Raw genomic sequence first — 26,438 nt, 5'->3', positions numbered from 1 at the left:
TTGCACATTTCTAACTGGGCAGAATGCACTGTATACTATTATTTTTCAAAACACTGGGAACTGAGGGTAGTTGAGTGTACTGCATTGTGGGATACATTATCTCATGAAGTGAGGGAGTGAAGTGACATACAGCCAAGTATGGTGACCCATACTCAGAATTTGTGCTCTGCATTTAACCCATCCAAAGTGCACACACACAGCAGTGAACACATACACACAAAACACACCGTGAACACACACCCGGAGCAGTGGGCAGCCATTTATGCTGCGGCGCCCGGGGAGCAGTTGGGGGTTCGGTGCCTTGCTCAAGGGCACCTCAGTCATGGTATTGCCGGCCCGAAATTCGAACCCACAACCCTAGTGTTAGGAGTCATACTCTCGAACCACTAGGCCACGACTTCAACCTCAAAAGTAGGCTCAGGTTGCAAATGTAATAGTGTGTATTAAATGCATACATATATTTTGCTTACTGTTTTTATTTTTATATTTATTCATACCTCCAGCTTGTCGTAGTTGCAGTCAGGATGATATTCCACATCGAACTCAAGGATGGTGATGGAAATGCTACTTCCAGGGCTTGTTTGGATGTGCCAGATGCACTCACGGTTTGCTGGGTATTTGTTTGGATAGCCAGGGCTGGTGAAAGCACCAATGGGCCCGGAGAGTTCCCCACCACAACCTGCAGGGAGTAACAGTCAGGTACTTTGGCTTTTTCTTCCAGTTTTTAATCAGGGATCCACATGAAAGTTCAAAACAGAAATTCTGATTCAAATGTAACAGTCTTTTGAAGGGGACCAAAAATCACTTTTTTGACATGTATCATGGCACTAATCAAAGCACCATGGAATTATCATCTTATACAGTATCACTACATAATATTTTGTAACTTGTTTAATGTAAATTCCTGTAAAGTGTGTGTGTAAATGTGGTCAGGGATGCTGGAGTGTTGCATTACAGTGTACAGACAGGAAAAAAAGCTTCATGTCAAGCTTATCAGAGGAAATAAAGCCATATTGACCCTCACCGCAAGAAAGGCAGTAGCAACAAAACTAAAATGCGGTCAGTGTAATGTGATATTCATGGTCAGATCGAATTCATCCTCTCCACCCCCACTCTCTTAATCAATAACATCAATCTCAACAGCGTCCACATGTCTGTGAGAGGACAAAGGAAGGGTGGAGCTACTTTTTTCATTTCCAAAATGGATCAACTGGCTTGAAATACTTTGTTGATTTGAAGAATTTCTACAGCACCTGCATTTTTTTATCCCACAGTTTCATGTTTTAACTTTCTCTTATTATAGGGATATTTCGATCTCTTCTATCCCTGTGTCTTTTCTGACTGTTTTTAGTCTTTGTTTGTCATTTTTTTCTCTCCCTCAGCAAGGTTTTTACAGCTGCAAAACAGTGCCGTTCATGTTACATAATAACATTAGTGTTCATTCTCTACACATTGTGTCCATGGAAACCAAGACCATTTCCTTCCAAAAAATGACATCATCACAGACAGAGGTTCCATGAATAATTAAAGGTTCAGAGCGTATGTCTCTCTCTCTCTCTCTCTCTTCTGTGATCCTGCTCTCTGTGCGAAAATAACAGTCCACACCCTTCAGCAATGTTACTCGATGTCTCACAAGCACAAGGACAGAGAAACATACACATGAAAGTGTGGGTTATCACACTAATAGATGGCTGACTTTGTGACACTTTCATGTCTTGGTATATCTTCTTTGATATACAGGTAGGAGATGGATTAAATTAAATATAGGTATTGGGTGTGACATAGCAAAAGTTAAACGCGTGTGTCTCCCAAGACAAGAGAGCAAGGACAGAGCTTTCTTGGTTTGTTCTCTCTAGAGGAGCCTCGTTTTCCACACAGTCATTCTGGAACAGATTTTTGCTGGAAATAAGCTAATACATGTGCAGAAAATCCACTACAATCCCCAAATTCTACAGCAACAGCAGTTCTTACATTTAATCTGTCCTTTCATTCTTTGCTAGATTCATTCTTCACTGGTAATCAGCTCTTTCCCTCCTGGCCAATCAAAATGAAGCTTTTCTAAGTGATGTCACTGCGTTGCCCATTAGGACTTCTATTTGTCTTAGAGATTTAGTGACATCATCACTCAAGAGACAACAGGTCACTGACTTCTGGCTGCCCAGCAATGACTCTTTATATGCATTTCCTTCTGTTCTGAGTAGTTGATCTGTCTTTTCCACTGTCATACACGTTTCACGTTTCACACCATGAATGTGGTACTTTCCATGAATACCCATCTTTCCATGAAGTCCCAAGCAGTTTAAGCACTATTTTTGTGCTTTATTTATGGAAAGCATATGATCAGCCGTGCATTGGATCTTACCATTCTGGTACCAGTCCATCTGAAAGCCTCTGTATGAGATGGACATGTCGGAGCGGAACACAATGTGGAGGCTGGTACCGGTGGTGGTGCCGGCAGGAGGAGGCGTGTTCCCACAGAACGTACCAATCAGAGTAGCCTGATCGTTTGGACCATCATAGAGCTAAACGGGAACAGAAAGTGAGATTATTTCTACAATACTTTCTGGTCGTTCCAGTAAAACATAGTTCTGTCATGTTATTTACTAAAATAGATCTGCCATGACTTTATTTTCCCTAATTGCCAAGGGAACATTTTAGTTTAGTTTAACATGAACCGCTAAATAACTAAAACTGAAATACAAACCAGTAAACACTATATTATGGAAACCTGCTTTCAACATGGAATAAATAAAAAGGTAATCGTGACTTTTTACTGTATCTCACAATTCAAGAGTTTTTTTTTTTTTTTTAATAATTTTTTTTTAATATCTCGCAATTCTGACTTTATTTCTCAGAATTGCGACTTTATTTCTCATTATGGCGAACTACAAGTCTATATCCTGCAAATCTGACTTTTTTCTCACAATTTTGAGTTCATCTTCCAATTCTGAAGAAAAAAATCCAGACAATTATACTATATTTCTGACATTGGTTGTGACGCAAAAATTGTAAATTAATAATTTTTTTTTAAAATAATACATTTTGTTGAGAAAATGTACACAGCTATCGAACCATATCAAAACCTTTACATATTGCTGAGCAAGAAATAGCAAGAAAATAAAACAAAAGGTGAAAACTTAAGTCAGATTAAAGTGTGAAACATTGTTTCTCCTGCTTTATGTCTCAAGAATCAGTGACTTTTCACAGGAAATACAACAAATGACATCACATCAGTAATTCAGACCATCTGTTCTACTGCCTTAGGAACAAAAGTGTGCTGTAATATTGTTGGCTTGTGCACAAAATCTGACATTCCTTAAGGAAAAGGTCATCGGAGTCCAAAATATCCAACACAACTCTCTATGTATTTACCCAGCTGATGAATGCCTATCTATGGCATGAGGTTTATGAAAACAGAGCATAGCCTTTCTCAAGAGTGCCTGAGGGAAAAGGCAAAAACTCGACATCTCTACAAGAGGCCCCAATGATGTCATCACTGTTTGGATCGCCATGGTGATGAGTGAATGGAGAGGAACTCAAAGTACCCATTGTACATTTCGAAGACTCTGCCAGTAAATCACTGCAGTGTAACTGAATGACAAACTGTCCAGCATGAATTAGACTACTTGAGCCCTTCACGGAGAAATAAGATAATACAAGCTTAAAAAGACATGTAGATGGTCCTCGAGTCAAAAAAAAACAGCATTCACATCCCATTTCAACTTCTAAACGTGACATATTTCAGAGCAAAACAACATATTCAATGAGAAACGGGGCAGGGCTTGAGTCCATCCATCAGGAACTGATTGGCTCATGAATAGTGGGTGTTCCATACCGAACTGAAAGTTAAAGGTCAAGTTCACCATCAAGAGCATCTCAATGCATCCTTTTTCTTATTCACATCTATTGTTATTTCTCTAACCTTTTCAAGATTTCAGGCAGTAAGTAGCCTAAAAGGATGCCTAAATGGCTAATTGGCTTTTAGGTAATATTAACATCCAGTGTGACCTTTGTGATCTCAACCATTAAAGGAAAGACACTTCAGAGACATGCAAAATGTGACCAGAAAGTCTATTAAGTAAGAAGATACAGTAGGGTCCATTTTCATTTCATGTTGACTTTCAGCAGCAAAATTGGGAATGTTTTAAGATGAGGCTTGACAAAACATGCGCTGACCTTCACATAGTCATAGGCACATCCAACGTGGTCCTCCACCTCAAAGGTTATAAAAGTGTAGTTGATGGTGTTGCCCATGGAGGCCTGGATGGTCCAGCTGCAGTTGGCACGAGATGGGTAGTCATTGGGGAAGTTCAAGCTCTCTATCTTTCCCCGGCTCCGGTTGGCGATCAGCACACCCTGGCAAACTACAGGAGAAAATGTCATGTAAGAACTTTTAGGGAATATTTACACCAGTTTTAAGGCAGGAATACATTCAAACTGGCGGCATCTTGTCATAACGGCTTAAGCTGGATTTGACCCTGCAGTAAAGTTTAGAGTCTGGGAAACACACTGGCATGTGATCACTGACAGCCAAAGAAAAGGCAAAAGACTGAGAGAATGCACAAAAGAAGAGCAATAGTGCTGCACTGAGCAATAAACTGTGACATTTCACCTCCACAAACATAATTTAAAACAAGACTAAAAAGCAGAGAGCCAAAACAAGTCTGTGACCTCTGGGTGAACTCAACTGCCAAATACAAATACAAATACATACGATTTAAAACAACAGTAACGTTTATTATTCACTTTAAAAAAGTACCATGTTATTCCCATGTTTTTGGGAATACACCATGGTAATACTATGGTATTCTTTTTTTTTTTTTTTTAAGAACCATTGAAATATCATTGAATATTGAATATTGAAGATATAAAATTGACTTTAAGATCATTAAAGGGATAGTTCACCCAAAAATATAAATGTTGTCGTAAGTTTCTTTCTTATGTTGAACACAAAAGAAAATATTTTAAAGAATGCTGTTAATCAGCATTGACTTCCATAGTATTTCTTTCCCTACTGTGGAAGTCAATGGGGACCAATAACTGTTTGGTTCTTCAAAACTTTTTTTTTTGTGTGTGTTTAACATAAAAATTAAATGTATACAGCTTTGGAACGAAATTTTTTGGGTGAACTATTCCTTTATTTATTTAAAATCTTGAAAAAAAAAGTATCAAATTTAAGTGAGTTTTTACTTGAAAAAGATTCTGACGATGAAAAACTAAAAGTTTTTTCTTCATTATTTTTTCTTCCTCGTTAGAAATGTATCTTGTTTTTAAGTATAAAATAAAATTTGAATTAAAAAAAGCCATTTTGCTTCTCAAGTAAATGTACATTGATTTAAAAAAAATTGCAGTGTATGAATATATTCCATAGTAGGAATGTACAAAAAATTCTGTAGTATTTCCATCTGATGAAAAGTGAAAACAAATGTAAAAGTATATATATATATATATATATATATATATATATATATATATATATATATATATATATATATATATATATATATATAGTAGTATTGTCAAAGGATTAATCACGATTAATCACATCTAAAATAAAAGTTTTTCTTTACATTATATATATATATATATATATGTGTGTGTGTGTGTGTGTGTGTGTACTGTGTGTATATGTATTATGTATATATAAATACAAATACATAGAGTATATATTTTGAAAATATTTGCATATATTTACATGTATACATATATATATTCATATAATTTATATTATATTAAATACAAACATAACACACACATATATATATATATATATATATATATATATATATGAACAGTACACACACATATTTAATGTAAAGAACAACTCTTTTTTGGGGGGAGGGGATTAATCACAATTCATCTTTTGAACGCACTAAATGTATCCATCTTTTTCATGGTTTTCTGGTTTGCTCACTCACTGGTTTGGTAGTTAGCCAGAAATCCGCCTGTGTGGATGATGCTGTCTGTACGTAGTTTCACGTACATGTTCTCTCGGGAGGAGCTGATGGGTGGAGGAATCTGATTTCCACACAGTTTGGCCACCTCAGGAGAACTGGTGCTGTCACCATCATACACCTGGTAAAACATATACACATCAGGGAAAGATTCCAACTCAGTACCTTTCAATAGCGAAAACTAAAATTCGATGCTCTCTGACCGCCAAGTAGTCGTAGTAGCAGTTGATGCTGTTCTCCAGATGAAAGTCTCCAAAGCTGAGCTCGACTTTGCTTCCTGCACTGGTTTTGATGTGCCAGTAGCATTCGGCGTTGGCGTGATATGGCAGGGGGTAGTTGGGAGAGGTGAAACCTCCCACACTTGTTGTCAATGTCCCACCGCAACCTATAAAAGAGACACATGGTAAGTCTGAGATGGTGTAATATAGTATATATTTATATTTAAAGTATGTATTTGCTGGTTTGCAAGGGACGTCCCATAAACATTGTTCAAAATGTATTCATCTGATTCAATACTCCATGCATACCTGTCTGTGTGCCATCCCAGTGGGCTCTGAATCCCCTGTAGGTGAGTGAGTGGTCAGATCTGAACTTCAGCCACAGTCTGTTGCTATGTGACACTATGATTGGTGGACCACTTGTTCCGCAATATTTACCAATCAGGGGGGATGTTTCGTAGCCTCCATCTCTGTAGAAGAAGGGAAAAGTGTTTGAAACCAAAACGTGACTAAATCACTGACCCAAGATGCTGGAAAAGTTCCTCACCTGATCTCTAAATAGTCAAAACCACAGGAACTGAACCCCTCCAGAAAAAAATCTGTGACATTCAGCATGATCTGCATGTTGACTTCCACTATGATTTTATACACACACTCCCGATTGCTGGGGTAATTGTCAGGATAGTTGGGTGAGCTGAACTCCCCGGTGGGTGTCCTAAACACCTTACTGCAATCTGCATAGACAAAACAGGAGATATGACACAACATTTTGTTCCTTTGTATATCTATCTCTACATACAATGGAATGACAATAACGCTCACTTGACTAGACCTGAAAAAGTATTTTAAAACTCAAGCTTCACTATGAGGCCTGTACTTTCATGGCTTTTCAAACTGGATTTGCATATCCAATTACTGCAATAAAATTATACCTGTGCTCGCATTGATGGAGACATATTCAGCAGAAAAGCCTTCCGCAGACAGACTGGAGTCAGAGACCAGCAGGACGGTCATCAGACTATCAGTGCTGGTTAGAGATGGAGGAACGGCGCGCCCACAGAACCTGAGCACAAAATAACCAACATTTTCCACTATATCCATTTCCAAATCTTCAATTAAGGGATGACTGTGGCCAAAATGGTCAAATGTCTTGGTTTACCTGCCCATAAGAGTGCCAGTCAGGGCTGTGCCATTATCGTAGACATCCACATAGTCGTATCCGCAGTTGGTGTGGTACTCCAGGTTGAAGGTTGTGAACGACAGACGGATGAGGTTGCCAGGTTGAACGGCGATATACCAGGTACAATTGGCTCCATGAGGGTAGTCAGTGGGATGTCCTGGGCTGGTGAATGAACCTGTTGGTTCTGTAAGAGTCTCTCCACAACCTGCAAAAACAAACGTGTTGAAATCCTTTGAAAATGCTTGAATCAATGGAGACGGAGTATGTGCTGCAGTTGTTGTTTGCATAGTATTTGTGTGTATACTGTGTATATTTATTATGTCTATATAAATACTGTATACACACATAAATGTATATATTTGAGGAAAATATGTTGTTTATATATTAAATATATTTGTAATTTATTACATGTAAATATTTAAAAGAAAATACTGTATGTGTGTATTTATATACACATAATATATATATATATATATATATATATATATATTATGTGTATATATATATATATAAAGAATTTGCCTGTTTTGTCTGTTTGGTAGGCAGCTCACTAGGCAGTATATCAAATATATTTGAACAAGCTTCTGTACATTCGAAAACAACAAAACAAAAGTCCACCTTGCTCTGCAGATGCAAACTCAGCAGTGAAACCATGGTTGGAGACAGATGAATCTGTTTTGAAGCGGATGAACATGGACTTCTGGGTGGACTCCAGCATGGGAGGCATGTTAATTCCACAGTATCGACCAATCAGAGGGGAGTCTATGCTGGGACCATCTCTCACCTGAGTAAAGAGTGCCGTTTCAGAAGAAATGTAAAGTGTAATCTGTATGCTGTCTGAATAGGATTAGCATGATGCTAATGTTGTACCTCAACATAATCGAAGACGCATGTGCTGCTTCCCTCAACGTCAAAGGTGAGGAAGTTGAGAGTGACCACATAGCCTTCAGGCTGGTTAATGACCCACTCGCACACTTTGTTGTGGGGATAGGGGTCAGGGTGCATGGGAGTGCGAATCTGACCGCTTCCAGAGAGGGTTCCTCCACAAGCTAGAGAACAGTTAGAACAGTTAAATTCCAATATTGTGTTTAATCTTACGACAGGACACAGAAAGTAAGGCAAAATGTTAGGGGCCGTTCACGCAGAATGTGGTTTTGTTTTCCACAGTGCTGCATTGTCATTGTTTTGCTTTTATGTAAACATAATGTAAATGTATCATTGCACTCATGTCTCATGTTGTTTCCACTGTTCTAAAACCACAGCAAGTCAAAAGTTTTAAAAACTGCATCTCTAGACCTTGCTTTTTCCCACAATGCCCTGCCAAAACATGTTTTTTTTGTGAATGGTTGGTTTTCTTTGCAGCATACATTGTTCTACCAAATAAAATCATACATATTCAGAAAAAATATATATAATTATGCAATATAATTAATATTAGCAACAATCTCATGTGTTTAAGACAATGCAGTTAGGCCCAAGACATCCTCTGCACATCGCTGCATTACAAAATTCATAGTACAGTGCATGCACACATAAGGGTTATTATAGTTAATAGGATTATAACTAAAACTGAAAAATTAAAGATATTTTTTTTTATTGGAAATAAAATAAATGTTAACTGAAATAAAATAAATATAGAAAACCTTATTTTTAGTTTTACTTGATGCACAAAAATAACAACAACACAAAATTACTAAAAACATACTGTAACACCCCAATATGGAAGATCTGTCGCTACTTCCTTGTTAATGCAAAGAGACCACATCAAAATAAGACCAAATGCTTGTAATGTGCAAAGTATGTTTCTGGCCTTGTTTTTGTGAAGTGAGTGAGTGAAGTGACATTCAGCCAAGTATGGTGACCCATACTCAGAATTTGTGCTCTGCATTTAACCCATCCGAAATGCACACACACAGAGCAGTGAACACACACACACACACTGTGAGCACACACCCGGAGCAGTGGGCAGCCATTTATGCTGCGGCGCCCGGGGAGCAGTTGGGGGTTCGATGCCTTGCTCAAGGGCACCTAAGTCGTGGTATTGAAGGTGGAGAGAGAGCTGTTCATGCACTCCCCCACCCACAATTCCGTCCAGCCCGAGACTAGAGCCCACAACCCTTCGATTGGGAGTCCAACCCTCTAACCATTAGGCCACGACTTCCCCCTACTTTTTCCTGATTTTACATAAAAAGAAGGTTTCAGTGTCTCACCAAGTTCGTACATGGCCCTGAAGCCAGCACGGGACACAGAGCTGTCAGACTTAAAACGAATCCAGAGTCCATTAGCGGTGGACAAGATTGGTGCTGGCAGGGTGGTGCCACAGTACTTCCCAATGAGTGGGTCGGTTTCACCCGTCCCGTCTCGAACCTAAAAGAGATTTGACTTGGTAATGCCACTGAAATGGCGATGTTTAAAGATCAAAAATGCTATTTACTTTTCCTCTCATCAACATTATTTACACAAATCATACCTCAACAAAATCAAAGAGACAGCCACTATGAGTCTCCAGGTCCATGTGGGTGAAGTTAAGAGCCGCTTTTTCACTACGTGGCATTCTGATTATATAAATACACTGCCTGTTGTGAGCATAGTTATTAGGCCAGTTCGGAGAGATGATGATGCCTTCTGTGTCTGTAAAGACGCCTCCACAGCCCGGGTCAGCTGATGGCACAGAATAAATTGAATTACACTCAAGCATTTCATCTCAATATTGCAAGTCAACTGGATCAAGTGTTGATCCAAGCATCATGTTCCTCTCTGAGTTTACAACCCTTTTAATAACTCCAATAAACTGTTTTATGAGCATTTGAAAGGACAGTATTCCACTGATGGATCTGGTAAAATGATCCATAATTTAGTTTCTGGAATTACTGCTAATGCATTATGACTGCAAACAAGACAATAGTGCCGGAACATTCAACTGTGTTTAGGAAGCTGTTCACAAAAGTGACAGTAAAGTATTTCTAAAAGATTTCTAGTTCAAACTAATGTTGTTCTTTAATAGAAAATTCTTTAATAACAATAATAAAAAGCCTTGAGCAGCAAATCAGCATATTAGTATGATTTCTGAAGGATCATGTGACACTGAAGACTAAGTAGTAACTTCACCGCCTCAAGAATAAACTGTAATTTTTAATTTTTTTTTTTTTTTTTAAGTATAATAATACTGCATGATATAACGGTTTTTACTGCATTTTTGATCAAATAAATGCAGCAAAAAACTTCATTTCAGAAACATAAATTTGCCAATTAATGTAAAATAAAATTATAAAATCCATTCCAAACTTTCGAACAGTAATGTATGGGTCTATTATAACCCCTAAAATGTCCCATAACCCCCTCTTTCTGTGTGTTTTGACAGCATGGGCTCTACTTACATGGTGAAGTAGTGTATGTAATGTGAAAACCCCGATCGCTGATGCTGAAATCAGAGTGAAAGTGGATCCAAGCTGATGGTCCCGTCGTCTGTAGAGGTGCTGGCGATGCTGTACTGCAGTATTTTCCCAGAACCGAGTCTTCTGGGAGCAGTCCGTCTCTAATCTACAAAATAAATCAAGCATCTTAACACATAAGCACAGAAAATCCCTTTAAAATGAATCCGAGATGTGACAAGCTTTACCTCCAGGTAGTCAAAGTTACAGTTATCGTGGTGCTCCAGACTGAGGGTGCCAAAAGCGAATGTGATGAGCAGACCAGGATTCACGTTCACCGTCCAATAGCAGTCCCGGTTAGGTGGATAGTTCCCTGGGTACCCGGGTGACTTGATGTCGCCGTATGTGTTGGTCAACTCCCCACCACACACTGGTTATTGAAATAAGATAGTTCCTTATATCACACACATTTGTTGCTGTTTGACACATTTTTGCATGCAAAATCTAATAAGAATTAGAAATTTTCAGGTGAGGGTGAAAGACTTCCCAATGCAGATTTCGCACAATAAACTATTGGATCTTTTTGGCCTGAGACATTTGACTAATGTGACCTTAATTAAAGGGCATTCTTGGTTTACCTGGTGCCTGAGATTGCCAGGCCACTGTGAAGCCACGCCCACTGATTGAATGGTCAGAGCGGAACCAGAAGTACAGAGAATTGTGGGAGCTGAAGAGTTCGGCTGGGGCGGCAGTGCCGCAGTATTTCCCGATCATGTAAGCCGAGGCGCTCTCGCCATCGTGGACCTGCAGGAAATCGAAGTTGCAGGTGGCGCTGTTCTCGATGTCAAAGAAAGGGAAGGTAATCCGCAGAATCTGGGAAAAACAACAGATTACTGACCACGAGAAAGAACAAAACCCAAAGTTTGATTCTATAAATAACATCTGGGAAATCTAGAAAGAAATCAAATCTAATAAAGCCTAATATAACATAATCTGATGACGGTGAGTTGAAAAATATCAGTAAAAACATAACATCATGTACAATTTTTGCATAAAATAAGAATTAAGGTTATTAAAATTCTATACATTTATCATTGAAATGTCAAACTGTATCATTTAAATGTTGATCTACAAAGAAAAAAATAACCACACGTTTTTGATGGAAAATCGTGAAAGAATATGATTATTTAAAATCATACAATCAAAGGCAGCCAACCTAACATTACACATATATCAATAATAAAACAAATAAAATAAAAAGTTTTTATATGTTGCTTTTGCTATATTCATGTCTTGTTTACATTGTTTTTTTCATGTTCTAGTTTTGTATTTTACGTTAAAATTCTGTACTTTAAAAAAATTGAATGGGAAAAAACCAATTAGATTTGGTTTATCTAATTATTTTTTAATCACCTCAAAAGGCTTAATATTACCTATTCTGATGATGTTTGGGTAAAAAAATTATTAAAGGAGTGGAAAAATGTGTTTAGATACTCAAAGAACATTATATCACCATGGACTGGCCTTTTAAAAAGGTCACTGATGTATCTTTACTAACCTTGCTGGGGTCGGTTCTGATGACCCACGCGCAGCTGACCTGGTGATCGTAATCGCCCGTTCCAGGATTCGTAGGGTAGCTGAATGTGCCAGCTGGACTTTCCAAAACTCCTCCACACTCTGATGCACAGAAAAGTTCATGGTGTTACTGTATAGATAGACACACACTATCACATGCATCACTTCTCCAATGACACACACCTTGCTGTGGAGTTTGGCACTGCGGGCCCGTCCACTGTGAAGTGCAGGTGCAGGTGTAGCCGTTGATGCCGTCGGTGCAGGTGCCTCCATTCTGGCAGGGATTGCTAGAGCACTCGTTCACGTTCTGATCGCAGTTCTGCCCTGCCCAGCCCGGGTCACAGCGACAGATGTAGCCAGATGCTGTATTCTAAGAGAAAAAAACAAAAAAACATGCTGACTGCTGTGGTTTCATGGAAACAGAACAGAGAGGGGAAGTTATACGAAATCAACACTTACCTCACACTGACCATTTACACAAGGATTACTAGTTCCACAGATGTCACTGATCTGAGTACAGCCCGTGGGGCCATAGCCATTACCCACATAACCAGGAGGACAGGTGCATGATGGGATAATGCTTCCTGGAAGGAGAACCGTCCATAATGTAATTCAGAGATGATTCTTCTACTTGGTTAATTTTTTTAGCAATATGTAGATTTGCCAATGATACCAAAGATGAGACAAAAAAACACACATCCTGGCAATAATTTAGTGCATATTAGTGAATATTAACAATGTCTTTTAAGATAAATCTAGAGAGAATATGATTTTAAGACTAAAGTCAAAGATACACAACATAGTATTACACATATGAATAACTAATAGCATTTAATTAAAAAAGTGTTCAGGAAAAATTATAGTTTTTACATGTTTATTTTGCTACGTACATATATATGTGTGTGTGTGTGTGTGTGTGTGTGTGTGTGTGTGTGTGTGTGTGTATATATATATATATATACATATATATTAAAGCATAGATAGATAAAAAAAGATTAATTGTTCACAATCAAAATTGTATTTATTAAACAAGCAAATTAAATAAGCATTTAAGTCTGAGTGAAACTGACTGGAATTAATGAATATGACAAAATATATAAACTGTATATAAACAGTATAGTATTAGCAACACAATAATGTTTAAAAAAAACTAGAAAGAATTATGAAGAATATAATCAAAGATACACAACATAAACGCAATATAACATGAATAACCATTAAGATCCACATTATTTTTTACTTTTTCAGGGGGGAAAAATAGTTTGTTTTTATTTTCATGTGCTAGTTTTGTATTTTATATTATAGAGTCTTTACTTATTCAAAATGTAAAAAAATTGGTTTGATTTTGCCATTTTTGGTCAACAAAGATATTATTATCTAGAATTATATTCTCTTAGTCACAATACAATTCACTGAAATGAATGAATCTCACCAAATATTGATCAAATTATAAGAATATTTCCATCAGAAGTCAAACACTATGACTAAAACAAACAAACCTGTACAAATGGACACATATAGCAACTATATCTTTTATATCAGGAGGTTACATCACAACAATTAAAAGTTTAAAACCCTTTTTATTGATCCTGTTATAACATGAATGCTACTGGTCATGCGCTGCTGTAAAGAATAACTACAGTAAAAGTGTGCGTGCGTGCGTGTGTGTGCATGTGTGTGTGTGTGTACCTGGAGTAGAAGTACAGGTAGCCAGTGGATAACATCCTCCATTGTTGGTGGAGCAGATGTCAGCTTGAGTGCAAGTCTTTCCATCTCCCTCGTAGCCTGAGGACACACATATGGGGTCAGCAGTCCCATCTTATACGTGATGGTTATTTTAGCCTGATCATTTCAGTGTATCTGGTCTTTCTCTGCAATCTGGCAGTCAATTGAGACTTGTAAAGCTGTATATATTAGCAGGACTTGCAGACAGCACTGTCCTCAATGAACCCAGCCAGCTAATGGATCCCTCCACCTCTCCTAGCTTTCTATCTCCATCTCTCCCACAGGGAATATAATGAAATTCAGATCACACAAGCATCTGTCTCTCGTTTGAAACATATTACTGTGAGCAAAAACCATGATTCAGCAGGATTTTACAGGTCAGGCTGTGCTAAAAAAAAAAAATAAACAGGACAGAGGAACGGCAAACATGTGAGATGTACTAAAAATATACACGTTTCAATTTCACAGCAATCTCTAGAGGGAAGTTGTGAACTAGAAATGATTCTGATTCTGAATAGTAAGATATCAGATGCATAGTTCACCAAAAACAAGTGAAATTTCAGAATGTTTCTCACTTAATGCTATTGTATGTCTGGACTAATTTTATGGTGCTTTTTAGAGATTGACAGGCCCAGGGATCATTCATAGAAAAGGACAGACTAAATACTTGTGAAAAAAATTATGATGCATTTTTAGGATGCATTAAATTGATAAAAAAAAGTGATAGTTACATTTATTTATTGTTCGAATATATGCTGTTTTTTTTTTTTTTTACTTTCTATTATATGGAACAGCCCAGCTATTTTCAGTATTGATAATAATAAATGTAGCTTGATCAGCAAATCAAAATATTAGAATGATCTCTGAAGGATCATATGATAAATTTCTTTGCATCACAGGAATAAATTACATTTTAAGACATATTACAATATAAAACAATTATTACAGTTTTTGGCAACCCTGGTGAATATAAGAGTCTTTAAAAACATTTTTACATTTACCAACCCTACAAAATTTTGTACAGCACTGCACAGATTCTAATTTTTGGATGAACTATTCCTGTTCAGAAGACAGGTCTTATTTTAAATCGCATGAGAATCAGGATGTGAGCCGCACCTGGAGGACACTGGCCACAGTGGAAGGAGCCCATGGTGTTGAGACAAGGCACCATGGGAGAAGTAGAGCAGCCTCCATTGTTTGTGGCACATTCATCGACATCCTGGCAGCTGTAACCATTACCCTGCCATCCTGGAGGAACCAAAAGAATTTACTTCCTGATATAATGTTCTTATTAAGAACCTGTTTGTCGAATCTGCCTTTATTGTAAATGCACCAAATAAACTTTTACAGAAACTAGGATAAGTTGAATGATTGATATATAAATATCTTGGCAATAATCATATGTGACTGGTCTTACCTGCGGGGCAGGCGCCGCAGAAGAACGAACCCAGAGTGTTGAAGCACTGAACAGGGGGGTTTGTGGAGCAGGGTTTGTTTTGGAGGCTGCACTCATCAACATCAGCCGTGCACGCTGACTCTCCGGGTGGAGACATCCAGCCAGCATCACAGATACACTTATATTTGGGCTGAAAAGAGACATTAAAGAGATGCATGTTGTTCCAAAACTGTATGGCTTTATTTGTTACGTAGAACATAAAAGGAGACGTTAAGCAGAATGTTCACGCTGCTCTTTCCACAATAATATTAAGCAGCACATTTGTTTTATACACTGATAATAAGAAATGTTTCTTGATTGATTGTAAAAAAAAATTGTTATATATATATATATATATATATATATATATATATATATATAATTTATTATAAATCATAATCATTTATTTTCAAGCTTAAATGTACTTTGAGGAAAATCCTCAAAAAATGTGTTACTTTTTTTTGTTCTATGAAAAAAAAAATCTAAACGGGTATGACATGAGTGTACAGTGCATAATAACAGAATATTCATTTTGGGATGAACTACAGTTTTTCACTATCCAAAAAAAAACAAAAAACAGAGAATAAATAGACATCATTTTCAATCACCTCATTGGGATTGACTCTGTCTGAATCGATGCACAAGCCGTGAACACACAGATCCTGACTTCCGCCTGCACAGTCATCGTAGCGAGATGTACAGTGTGGACCGTTCCATTCTGGAGTACAGGTACAGCTGATAAACAAAAGAAAAGGAACATATCATCACAAAAATCTTACATAAACACTAAAAACCACACTCAAGAGAAATAACAGAGGATTACGTGTAAGATCCGGGTGTGTTCACACACGTGGCCCCGTTCTGACAGCCCAGCGGAGTTCCTGCTAACACCTGACACTCATTCACATCCACTGCACATGTGGGACCCTGTAAAGAGATTGAACCGTGTAGCAATCAGAATGACATATGAACAGACAGAAGGACAGATGGATGTCTGAATGACTGACCTGCCAGTTGTCAGGACAGAGGCAATGAAATGCGTCTAATAAATTCAAGCAGGTTCCTGCATTCTGACATGGATTGCTGCTGCAAGTCTTCCGCTGTACTGTCTATGAAATACAGAAAGCCATAAAACTGAGATTCAATCTTAACGGATGAAATGGAAGGCCTTTAATCGTATGATCAATACTCGATGATTACAGCGATACCTGTTCTATCGTCTGAACTTTTGTCTCAAGGGTCGTCACTCTGGTGTTGAGCTGATTGAGCTGGTTTGTAATATCTGGAGAAGGGCCACTGTTTTTTATGGTATCAATGTCACCTTTGTTAATTTTGATCTGGAACAGAGTTGATTAAAACTTGATTACATTTTTATTCAAACTTTACCTAGATGCAAAGTGCTTCAATAAAACAAACAAAATGCTTGATCTGTGCTGACTAGAATAAATAAAATTTAATGGAAATGGAAAAAAATGCAATTAAGTAATTAAATTAAATTAAATTAAACAATATGCAAACAAATATAAATACAATTATGGAATAAAATTAAACAAAATGCACACAAAAATAAATTAAACAAAAAAATTAATACAGGTCAAAATGAAAAAAAAAAAAACATCAAATCAAACTTAAAATGCACACAAAAAGACAATAAAACAAAAAAGTAAATAAAATAAATAAATAACAATTTAGAAAAATAGCAAAGTGTTTCAATAACAGACAAAATGCTTGCTCTGAGCTGACTAGAATAAAGAAAATGAGATACAAATGAAATAAATCCAAATTAAACAATTATGCTCTGAAATGAAACAAAATGCACACAAAAATAAAAAAACAAAACAAAAACATCAAATCAAACCTAAACATTCACACAAAAAGACAATGAAACAATGTAAAAATAAACAAAAAACAATTGAACAAAAAAGAAAACAAAACACAACCAAAGAACTCAATAAAATTAAGTGAAGACAAATCAACAAAACAAATGTTTTTTTTTTTTTTATCAGATTCTAATTTCCTGACATCTCTATAGCATCACATTCTTGACACAACATAAGCCTCAAGTCACTGCAATTATAAGCTTGTCTGATAGGAGCCATATTTTTACTCTGAAATCTGATGCTTGAGTCAAACTCATCATGAACTCACCTGATTTATCTGCTGGATGAGATCCTCGGCCCCCACCTTCACACTCCCTGTCCCTGAGGTTGTGAAGCGAATGTCTTTGTTGTAGCCAGCAGAAAACGTGAGGTGACCATTTTCTGATATCATACGAGGCCTGCAAATCACACATTTCATTTCTAACTTGCAGTAGAATTAAGAACCTTTACCGTTTAAAAACAATCTATACTGTTCAATAACATCATCCGCATTCGATCCACTCAAATTTCAGGTGGTCTCAAACATGGCAATAAATGATTTCAAATACATACTGGTCAGTGCTGATGTCCCTTTTTTGCCTGTTGTTAGATTTACCACCATGGTCACACTGCAGTCCAGAGAGGAAGAGCAGAAAGACTAAGATCCAGGAGAAGCTCAGTGTCCGAGCCATGCTGAGAGAACTCGTCCCAGGACGCTCATCAGACACTGTACTGTACCTTCACACCTAAACCTGCCTAAAACCCAAGCAGCCGGAGATGCACTTTGGCCTCAAGGAGTCTTAACCTAACTGCATTTCCTAAAATCACTCATAAAGAGCACGTAACTGTCTAGAGTGCATTTAACTCAGCTGCATACCAGTGATTTGACTTTATTGGTCAAGTATCAGTGGCCATCACATGTTTTTGGAGATCAGTAACCAAAGTTAAGACTGAAACTGCTGCTAAGGGCTCATTCTCTGAATATACTGCTTCACAGTAAATTACCCAGTAAAGATAATATAATCAGCTTTTTAAAACACATTTTAATCTATACTTCCACTGATCTTTTGTTTTTGTGAATTAAAATGAAGGAAAATGTGTAATTTCACACATTTTGAGACAATAATAGAAAACAAATGTTCAGTAAAAATAACATTTTATTTATTAATATACAAATTTACAGAAAAAAAGATAAAAGAATCCAACAATAGACATGGCCTTAAAAAAAAAAAACATTGAATAAAGATATTATATATGCATAAATTTTCCCTGTACATGAATGTTGTCTTTCAGTCCATGTAATGTCTATTTTGAGATCATGAGACGTATAAGATGTGAAACCACATGGACGTTCAAGCTGTTTCCCAGCACACGGTACTGCTGCTTAACGGAAATGTGCTTTGGAAACGCTGAAAAAAAAAAAAAAAAAAAGATTGAAACACAAAAGAAAAAATGGGTTATGCACAAACAACATCATAGCCAGTGAATGACATTTCATAGACAACTGCAAAAATGTAATATATTTCACTAAATGCTCTAAAAAATAAAAACCTGTCAAGAAAACCAACAGTTTTGATTCTGTCAAATCATTTGCAGCTGTCAAATCGAATCCTGTAACAGATTATTATCTGCATGGAAGCCAAGAGGGAATAATGGGAAGTTATGTATTAACCTTTTCACACTCCAGTGGAATGACAATGTGGACTTTAAAGCTTATGTTGCTGAAATATTACATTATAAAAGGACGTCTATGCCTATCTGTTTATATTAATGTTAAGTTTGAGAAGATCCATGTGATTTTATTGTGTGCTGTGAGGGGTGAATGAGGTTAAAGTCTTACTGAAGTCTGCAGGAAAGCCCATGAGGTTGGCGATCTCTCTTGGTGTGAAGTATCTCAGCTTTAACTGAAGAAGCTGCTTTAGTTTGTCTGCTTCAGAAAGCTGCTCCAGGTTCTTAAACGCACTCTCTAGCTCCACATCCACACAGGACTGCAGGACAGAGCCCGTGCCCTCCACATAGTGACCATACCTACATAAAAACAATCAACAGTTATAACCAACAGGGACATTAGCAGGGGAATCATTTTAAATTTGGTAAAACGTTAAATAATACACTCTTATTTAGTGTATAGTAAATAAATTTTAAATTAACCCTCAATATAACTGCATTTATATTAATATAAAAGTTATAATGATAATAATAAATTTTTTAGATGTATTTAAATGTTATATAATAATAATAATAATAATATATATATATATATATATATATATATATATATATATATATATATATATATATATATATATATATATATATATATATATATATATACACACACATACATGCATACATATACATATATATATATTTATAAAATATAACTTAATCTTATAAATAAAATAAATTAAGTATTATATACAGTACTAATATGGTAAGGCACCACACCCTATGTTAGAAAAAAATTATATATATATATATATATATATATATATATATATATATATATATATATATATATATATATATATAATTATTAAATGAAATATAAAAAAAATGTATATGTTTTTTTCATTACTTATAGAATATATAAATAAATGTATACATAAAATAATGTAAGTATTTTATCATAATACAAACTAATATTGTAAGGCACACACCCTTTAGTGAAGCAGACTGATCTCCTGAAGCTGGGCTGAACTACATCCATCAGTAAAGCGTATCTGAGCAGGGTTTTAGGGGGCAGCAGATACTGATCCATGTCTTGTTCATCCTCCTGCAGAAAGTCCTGCAGCCTCCGGACTGTTTCCTGACTGTCCTGCATCCTCTTCCTTTCCAACTCTTGTTCTGTCTCCATCTTAAATATGATGGTCCCACTTTTTTCTCTCTCACACTCAGATGATGTAGGATTATTGTGAGGAACAGTGAGACTGTCTGGAGATTCAGACATGGGCAAGCCCTCCATTATCTGCCAGTAAAAGAAAAGCTTCAGTATTAAACTGCACCTGCATTAGTTAGAATAAATCTAAACAGAAAAGTACCTCTGCTGAAGTCTGGAATGAGAAGGATCCTGGTGGTCTCTTTGCAATGAGGAAGTATCTGAGCCTAGAGTTTGGTATCCCAAGCTGTGGCAATAAAAAAACATCACGAAAACAAGACTGGGACACAGTTTCTGAGATTTTTTAGAGATGAAGAGACATGCTTACAGATGTTGGTGAGATCAGAAACTCCTGAAAGCTGTAGTCACTCTCTCTCAATGTCTTGAGCAGAGCATCCCTGTGAATTAAAAGACCAAAACAGCTCAGTTATGCTTTTTAATACTAACTAAAAATTGGCTTATACTGGCTCTGATGGTTTCATGAAGAACCTATAACATCCATAGAAGCTTTAAAGGGATAGTTCACCCAATAAGTGAAGATTCTGTCATCAAATACCACTTGTTCCAGACCTGTATGAGTTCCATTCTTCTGAAAAATACAAAAGATATTCTGAAGAAAGTACATAACCAAACAGCTGACGGTAGCCATTGACTTCCACAGATTTTTGTTACATACTATGAAACTCAATGGCTACCGTCAAATGTTTAGTTTCCAACATTCTTCGAAATACCTTCTTTATGTTCAACAGAAATGTATACAGGCTTGGAACAATTTGAGGGTGAGTAAATGATAGAATTTTCATATCCCTTTAAAGTTCTTTGTAGTGGAAAAAAGGTTCTTTAGTTGATTAATCTGTTTTTAAAATATTATTTTAAGAACTATTCACTGAAAGTTCTCAGAAATAGTTCTTCTATGCCAAAAACCAACTTTTAGAACCTTTATTTTTAAGAGTGTAAGACTAATTTTAAGGTAAAGTTTTAACTTTTTTTTAAATTTAAATCCTTCCATTCATTCCAGCTTAATGTGCAGAGACAACTGTAAGATTCTTATTAGCACAATCAATGGTGACCGAAACGCAGAGGGGAAACCAGTGACCCCGTTGGCTCACAGCCATGTAACTATGGGGATTTCAAGGCTCCTGTGTCTGCGCTGGTTACCTTGCAGCAGAGGTCTCAAAGCCCTTGACATTCTCCAGCAGAATGAAGCACGGCCGCTTGCTGAGCCTGCCGAGACCAAGACACACAATCACCTTCTGGGAAAAAAAACAACTTTGGCAGAGCTCAAGAATAAAACAACGGACTTGAGAAAGGGCAAACGGAGAGTGAGAGAAAGGAAACTTCTTTGTCCTTTCATCAGACATTAATGAATAATGTCAGAGATGCAAAAGTACTGTAGAATGGAAACTGCTACGACATTTGGCTTGTTCATAGGAAGTGCTATTAAGAAAGAGAGCAAACTCAAATTTGGAAATCAATATCAGAGAAAAAATGTTTAGGTGACTTAAAAAGAGCACAGGCTGATCAGTCTGACCTTGGCAGAAGCTCCAGGATATAGAGGAAGCTCTTTGTTCTGGGGTCAGCGACATCTCCCTGCAAACCAATCCTGTTGAGAAAGACACATTAGTTTAAGATAAACAAATTAGCATTGAGATAAGTCAATAATACATTTATTTGGTGTCAGTTAAAATATTAATATTGTGAAATATTAATATAATTGAACTGTTTTCTATTTGAATATATTTTAAAATGTAATTTATTCCTGTGATTCAAAGCACTCTTCAGCGTCACATGATCCTTCAGAAATCATACTAATATCCTGACTTGAAATATAATGCTTTCAGAACATTGGAAATGTGTTTATAGTTACTTTTGATCAATATAATGCATCACTGCTAAATAAAAGTATAAATTACTTTATATAAAAAATTATACAAAAAAAGAAAGTCATAAATTTGAAACATGCTGGGAAACAAAAGAAAAAATAAATAAACGAAATGAAAAATGAACAAGAAAAAGATGCTGATCACCTGGTGAATGGCTGACATGGGGGGCTCATCAAAATCACGTCAAAGTTTAGTTTGTCAAAATCCTGTAAGGTCATTCCCTGATACACAAAGCCAAAATAACTATTATTAAACAGCTATACTTAAAAAACAAAGAAATAAATCATTAATGAAATGATTGCTCTTCAAAAAAAAAAAAAAAAAAAAAAAAAAAAAACAACCTACTCTTAAAATCACAGTTAGAACAGTTCACATATCGAAATACACAATGTTATAAAGCAAAAAAATGAAAAAAAAGAAAAAAAAATGTAATTTAATCTTCTATAGGTTTTGATCTGAAAACATTCAAAAATAGATTTACAAAGACAAGTTTACTGCACAGTAATCTCATTTAAATATCAAATCCATCTTCATTATCACTCTTTAAACCTCTATGAATTGTTTCAAGCATAGTTTTATATTCTTACGAATTGAGGCCAGTGGCAGGTACATCATTACCATGCTGACGAAGCACAGAACCTTTAACCACCACAAAAACCACTCGGTTACTCTTTTACCTCCTATTGCTTTTAAAAAACGCAGTCATGAGACTATGTGCTGGAAGAATTAACCAATAATCATTTTAAGGATGTTATAAAAGAGACATGCTGTTATGAATGCAATAAATCAGTTAAATAAGACAGATTTTGCTTACACGAGCTGTTCTGAGTTGCAAGAAAGGTCAATAATCTGTCATAACTCATAACTCATAAGTGTTTTGTGAATGCGTTCAAACAAAATGTGCTTCATCGTTTCCATAACCAACTGAGATTCAGGAGGGCAAGCACTGACCTCGATGGTTTTGGGCAGGAGTGGGGTTTTGGGGAAGTTGTGTCTGTAGATTTCATTGGCTGTTGTGTTGACATCCACAGCAGCAACAACTTCAGCAGGAACTGAGCTCTCTGGAAGAAACCCACACATTTCAACTATTGAGAAATGAGCTAGTCTTCACAACACAACTCTAAAGAAACCAATGAACTGTTCTTCAGTCTGTCAATGTCATATTTTAATTATGAAGACAACGCATTGCAAGGGTACCGTAAGGGAACAGTGACACCTGTGGAGATCATACAATAGAGACTCAAACACCTCCAGCGTGTCAATCATTTCTAGACACAGCCTCTGCAGCAGATCCTGTGTCAGTCGTGTTATCAATAATCGCTACAAACTTAGACCAAATGACGAACCCTTTAAAGCATAATGCATGCCTCCTATTCCGCTGTATAACTCCAGAACACGGAGTGGCTCCATGTTCTCCATCTTTTACTGCTGAATAATGTTTATGATATTTTGACAGCAGCGTCTCAAGCATGCCACATGTGTGCGCTCTCGAAAATGACCGTCTAGACACAAGTGCATTGACGAAACGTTCCGCTTTAGTTTTCATTCTCTTATTTTATTCGTATAATACGAATCGTATTCTTCCTAAAATAATAAATAAAATAAAATACAATAACAGTAATAATAATAATAATAATAATAATAATAATAATAATAATAATAATAAGTCTTATTATTATTATAACCATTAAAATGTAATTTACATTTAAAATAGTAACAGTAGATGATATTACCTTCAAAAAATATGTTTGTTTGCATGTTATCTTGTCAGTAGATTTTACCTAACTAAAAATATTAAAATATTGTTAATACAATTTGTATATTATTTTTAATTGTACACACACACATACATATAATATATATAACAAATAATAACACACACACACACACACACACACACACACACATATATATATATATATATATATATATATATATATATATATATATGTGTGTGTGTGTGTGTGTGTGTGTGTGTATGTGTATGTGTGTGTGTGTGTGTGTGTTATTATTTGTTAACTTATAATGCAATTAATAACATTAGTTTAAATATAAGTGTCACGGTGTCTGGTCTGTGTTTTCCTGGGTGTCCTTTATTGGTCTCACACTGCAGGCATATATATATATATATATATATATATATATATATTAGGGGTGTAACGGTTCACAAAATTCACGGTTCGGTTCGATACGATACACTGATGTCACGGTTTGGTTCGGTTCGATACGTTTTAGATACAGCAAAATGTAAAAACATCTCAACTTTTCAGAATGCCGCAAGCGCACCGCGGGTCATGTGACAAGAACCAACCAATCAGCTTCATCCTTTCCCGTAACAAGGTTGAGAGCTCAGCCAAGATGAAGGATCAGCTGATCATAGTTGTATATGGATTGCAATTTTGAAATAAATTTAGTAGCAGAGCTACTGCAAGCGATTTTTAGAGCTGCAAATCCATTTATCCTTCGCTGAAATTTCCGCGTCTCATGGAGAGAGCACGTCTATGAAGTTATTTTTGATTCAAAACAACTGAACACCTGTGGCAGTGCGATTTGTAGTTGTAGAGAAAAGCCACACATGTGTATCAGTAAATTTGAAGTCACAGAGAGAAATGTTTTAAGAGTTGCAAACCTGTAGACTTTTTTTCTCTCCCACAAACACAACACAACAGTTACACCTTCTCAAATTCTTCATTGCAGGTGCACAAATCCTATTCTACAAATCACACATTTAGAAACTCGTACGCTCACATTTTTGAAACAATTGCTGCAGTGAATGTGGTGCAAAACGCATTTACACACCCGCATCAAGAAATGTGCAGTCGTGGAGAAATGTTGAACATCCGCAAATCAGTACGTGAATTCATCAAATGAGAGTTGCACACTTGTAGAATGTTTTCTCAGAAATGTCTTGTATATTTTTCTAACACAAACACAAAGTACATAACTACAGCTGCTTGAATCTGCTGCGATGCATCTCAAACACCGTCTTTCGCTTTCAGGTGACAAGTTTCACGCTCTCCCTTTTGCACCTAGATATTTGGTTCAAAAGTGATTTGTGCATCTGTAGAGGTAGTGGGCCGGGCGGGCTGTTTAGAGATCACAGAATTTCAGCCAATCAGAAGAGCTACTGAGCCGGTAGATATATGCCCCAAGCAGTTTTACGCCCCTGTTGTTCCTCATGCGTCCGGTGGGCGGAGGCTGTATATTAGTATATGAGCCCAGTCATATATAAGAACAGCAGACCATATATATATGTATGATAGCAGCAGACCTTCTTGAAGCGATATGTATGAGGTATTTTAAATAATCTGTAAACAACAAAAGTTATTGTTGTTGATTGTATTGTGTAATGATGCAACATTTATTATTTATAAAAGATTAATCAATTAAATATCAATTAGCGATATCAATTCAAAAGATGGGTCAATTTATTTCGAGAGGCAAAAGTACTTGATTGAGTCAGATGTTCTGTCTGACTCAAACTTAACTAAGCACAGTCCATCATCAATGGACAAAAAAAAATATATATATATATATTCAAAGTGGCTTGACACTTTTTCCAAGTGTTCCATCAATATTGTTAATTGAAGATCAGGAGCGAATTGATGTTATCTACACTCAGATGACTTCAATTTTGGATGGCACACCTACACACACCCACAGTGACCAGATCAGATTCATTATCACTCTAAAAACGGCTGGGTTATTTTTTAACCCAAAATGCTGGGTTGAGTCTGTTGGGTCATTTTGTTGGGTTATTTAATTTCTTTTTAAACACTTTTGGGTAGTTTCAATTTACCAGGTGTTGGGTTAAACCTGCTGGGTTGCGTCGCTGGGTTGTTTCAGGCCAGCGCTGGGTTATTTAACGCGCCTTGAAGATGTTTAAATCGCTCCCCAACTGTCACTTTGGAAGAACAACGGGGCAAAGCCACGGCTTTCTACTGTTTTAAGGTAAGTTTATTTAATGTTTTCAATAATAATTATTTTAAATTGGCAGAATTATAACTTTTTTTGCAGCAACAATACTGTTAAACGTCTAAAGGCCAACATTATTTACGTTAAATGATGAACTGTTTACCTCAAACGGCCAACCTACGTTACGCGACTCGCATAATCGTGTTAAGGTATCTGAGACGACAGATTGATAAAGTTTTATTAAGTTTCAGACAGTGACTGATGGCTGAAATATGCGAATACCTGTGAAAATAGAGGAAAAAGTAGTTTCTGATACTGAAAAGCGAATTTGATATTTAAGTGAGTCAAATGAGTTCAAAAAGTGAATACGACTTTCTGCTCTAATGTAAACGCCTGCAGTTGTCCATATCGACATTTAAATCATACAAATTACGTACAATATAGT

At 36.3% G+C, this 26,438-nt stretch overlaps 2 protein-coding genes across 4 annotated transcripts in view; both read right to left on the bottom strand.

Annotated features, from left to right (window-relative positions):
- The window catches only part of LOC113042545 (cubilin-like), a 41,283-nt gene extending 23,102 nt beyond the window's left edge, over positions 1-18,181 (bottom strand). The window contains exons 1-28 of the mRNA XM_026201477.1: positions 17,891-18,181; positions 17,607-17,736; positions 16,667-16,795; positions 16,466-16,567; positions 16,282-16,385; positions 16,067-16,193; positions 15,441-15,609; positions 15,140-15,271; positions 13,988-14,083; positions 12,758-12,882; positions 12,482-12,668; positions 12,282-12,400; positions 11,362-11,596; positions 10,972-11,153; positions 10,730-10,892; positions 9,823-10,013; positions 9,563-9,719; positions 8,223-8,401; positions 7,971-8,136; positions 7,332-7,557; positions 7,105-7,235; positions 6,720-6,906; positions 6,482-6,642; positions 6,158-6,339; positions 5,919-6,075; positions 4,177-4,364; positions 2,363-2,522; positions 498-679 (exon numbers count right to left, since the gene is read on the bottom strand). Coding sequence (XP_026057262.1) covers positions 498-679; positions 2,363-2,522; positions 4,177-4,364; positions 5,919-6,075; positions 6,158-6,339; positions 6,482-6,642; positions 6,720-6,906; positions 7,105-7,235; positions 7,332-7,557; positions 7,971-8,136; positions 8,223-8,401; positions 9,563-9,719; positions 9,823-10,013; positions 10,730-10,892; positions 10,972-11,153; positions 11,362-11,596; positions 12,282-12,400; positions 12,482-12,668; positions 12,758-12,882; positions 13,988-14,083; positions 15,140-15,271; positions 15,441-15,609; positions 16,067-16,193; positions 16,282-16,385; positions 16,466-16,567; positions 16,667-16,795; positions 17,607-17,736; positions 17,891-18,009 — 4,386 coding nt within the window. The 5' untranslated portion in view covers positions 18,010-18,181. The remainder of the gene's footprint in view (positions 1-497; positions 680-2,362; positions 2,523-4,176; positions 4,365-5,918; positions 6,076-6,157; positions 6,340-6,481; positions 6,643-6,719; positions 6,907-7,104; positions 7,236-7,331; positions 7,558-7,970; positions 8,137-8,222; positions 8,402-9,562; positions 9,720-9,822; positions 10,014-10,729; positions 10,893-10,971; positions 11,154-11,361; positions 11,597-12,281; positions 12,401-12,481; positions 12,669-12,757; positions 12,883-13,987; positions 14,084-15,139; positions 15,272-15,440; positions 15,610-16,066; positions 16,194-16,281; positions 16,386-16,465; positions 16,568-16,666; positions 16,796-17,606; positions 17,737-17,890) is intronic.
- A 329-nt stretch (positions 18,182-18,510) lies between these two features.
- On the bottom strand, positions 18,511-23,604 carry LOC113042544 (tRNA (cytosine(38)-C(5))-methyltransferase-like). Of its 3 annotated transcripts, none has more exons than XM_026201474.1 (10): positions 23,425-23,604; positions 23,030-23,139; positions 22,223-22,299; positions 21,727-21,798; positions 21,354-21,419; positions 20,524-20,593; positions 20,359-20,442; positions 19,978-20,285; positions 19,158-19,345; positions 18,511-18,726 (listed from the first exon to the last, which is right to left on the bottom strand). In XM_026201474.1, the coding sequence occupies exons 1-10, from the start codon at positions 23,495-23,497 to the stop codon at positions 18,623-18,625; spliced, it is 1,152 nt and encodes a 383-aa protein (XP_026057259.1). In that variant the 5' UTR covers positions 23,498-23,604; the 3' UTR covers positions 18,511-18,622. The 3 variants fall into 3 exon arrangements, with proteins under 3 accessions (XP_026057259.1, XP_026057260.1, XP_026057261.1); XM_026201475.1 differs by lacking the exon at positions 23,425-23,604 and adding an exon at positions 23,276-23,383; XM_026201476.1 differs by lacking the exons at positions 22,223-22,299; positions 23,030-23,139; positions 23,425-23,604 and having other exon boundaries at positions 21,354-21,632.
- Positions 23,605-26,438: the final 2,834 nt, after the last annotated feature.

Source organism: Carassius auratus, chromosome 24 (assembly GCF_003368295.1).
Source record: "Carassius auratus strain Wakin chromosome 24, ASM336829v1, whole genome shotgun sequence".
Taxonomy (NCBI): domain Eukaryota; kingdom Metazoa; phylum Chordata; class Actinopteri; order Cypriniformes; family Cyprinidae; genus Carassius; species Carassius auratus.
Note: the sequence above shows the minus strand (reverse complement) of the source record. Positions and strands in the feature narration are given on the sequence as shown.

Excerpts from the sequence above, each read along its gene's own strand:
- LOC113042544 (XM_026201474.1), bottom strand. The coding sequence starts at position 23,497 with ATGGAGAACATGGAGCCACTCCGTGTTCTGGAGTTATACAGCGGAATA. Across the intron at positions 23,140-23,424 it reads CATGCATTATGCTTTAAAGG|AGAGCTCAGTTCCTGCTGAA; the intron begins GTTCGTCATTTG and ends GGTTTCTTCCAG. Across the intron at positions 20,443-20,523 it reads TTCTGATCTCACCAACATCT|CTTGGGATACCAAACTCTAG; the intron begins GTAAGCATGTCT and ends TTATTGCCACAG.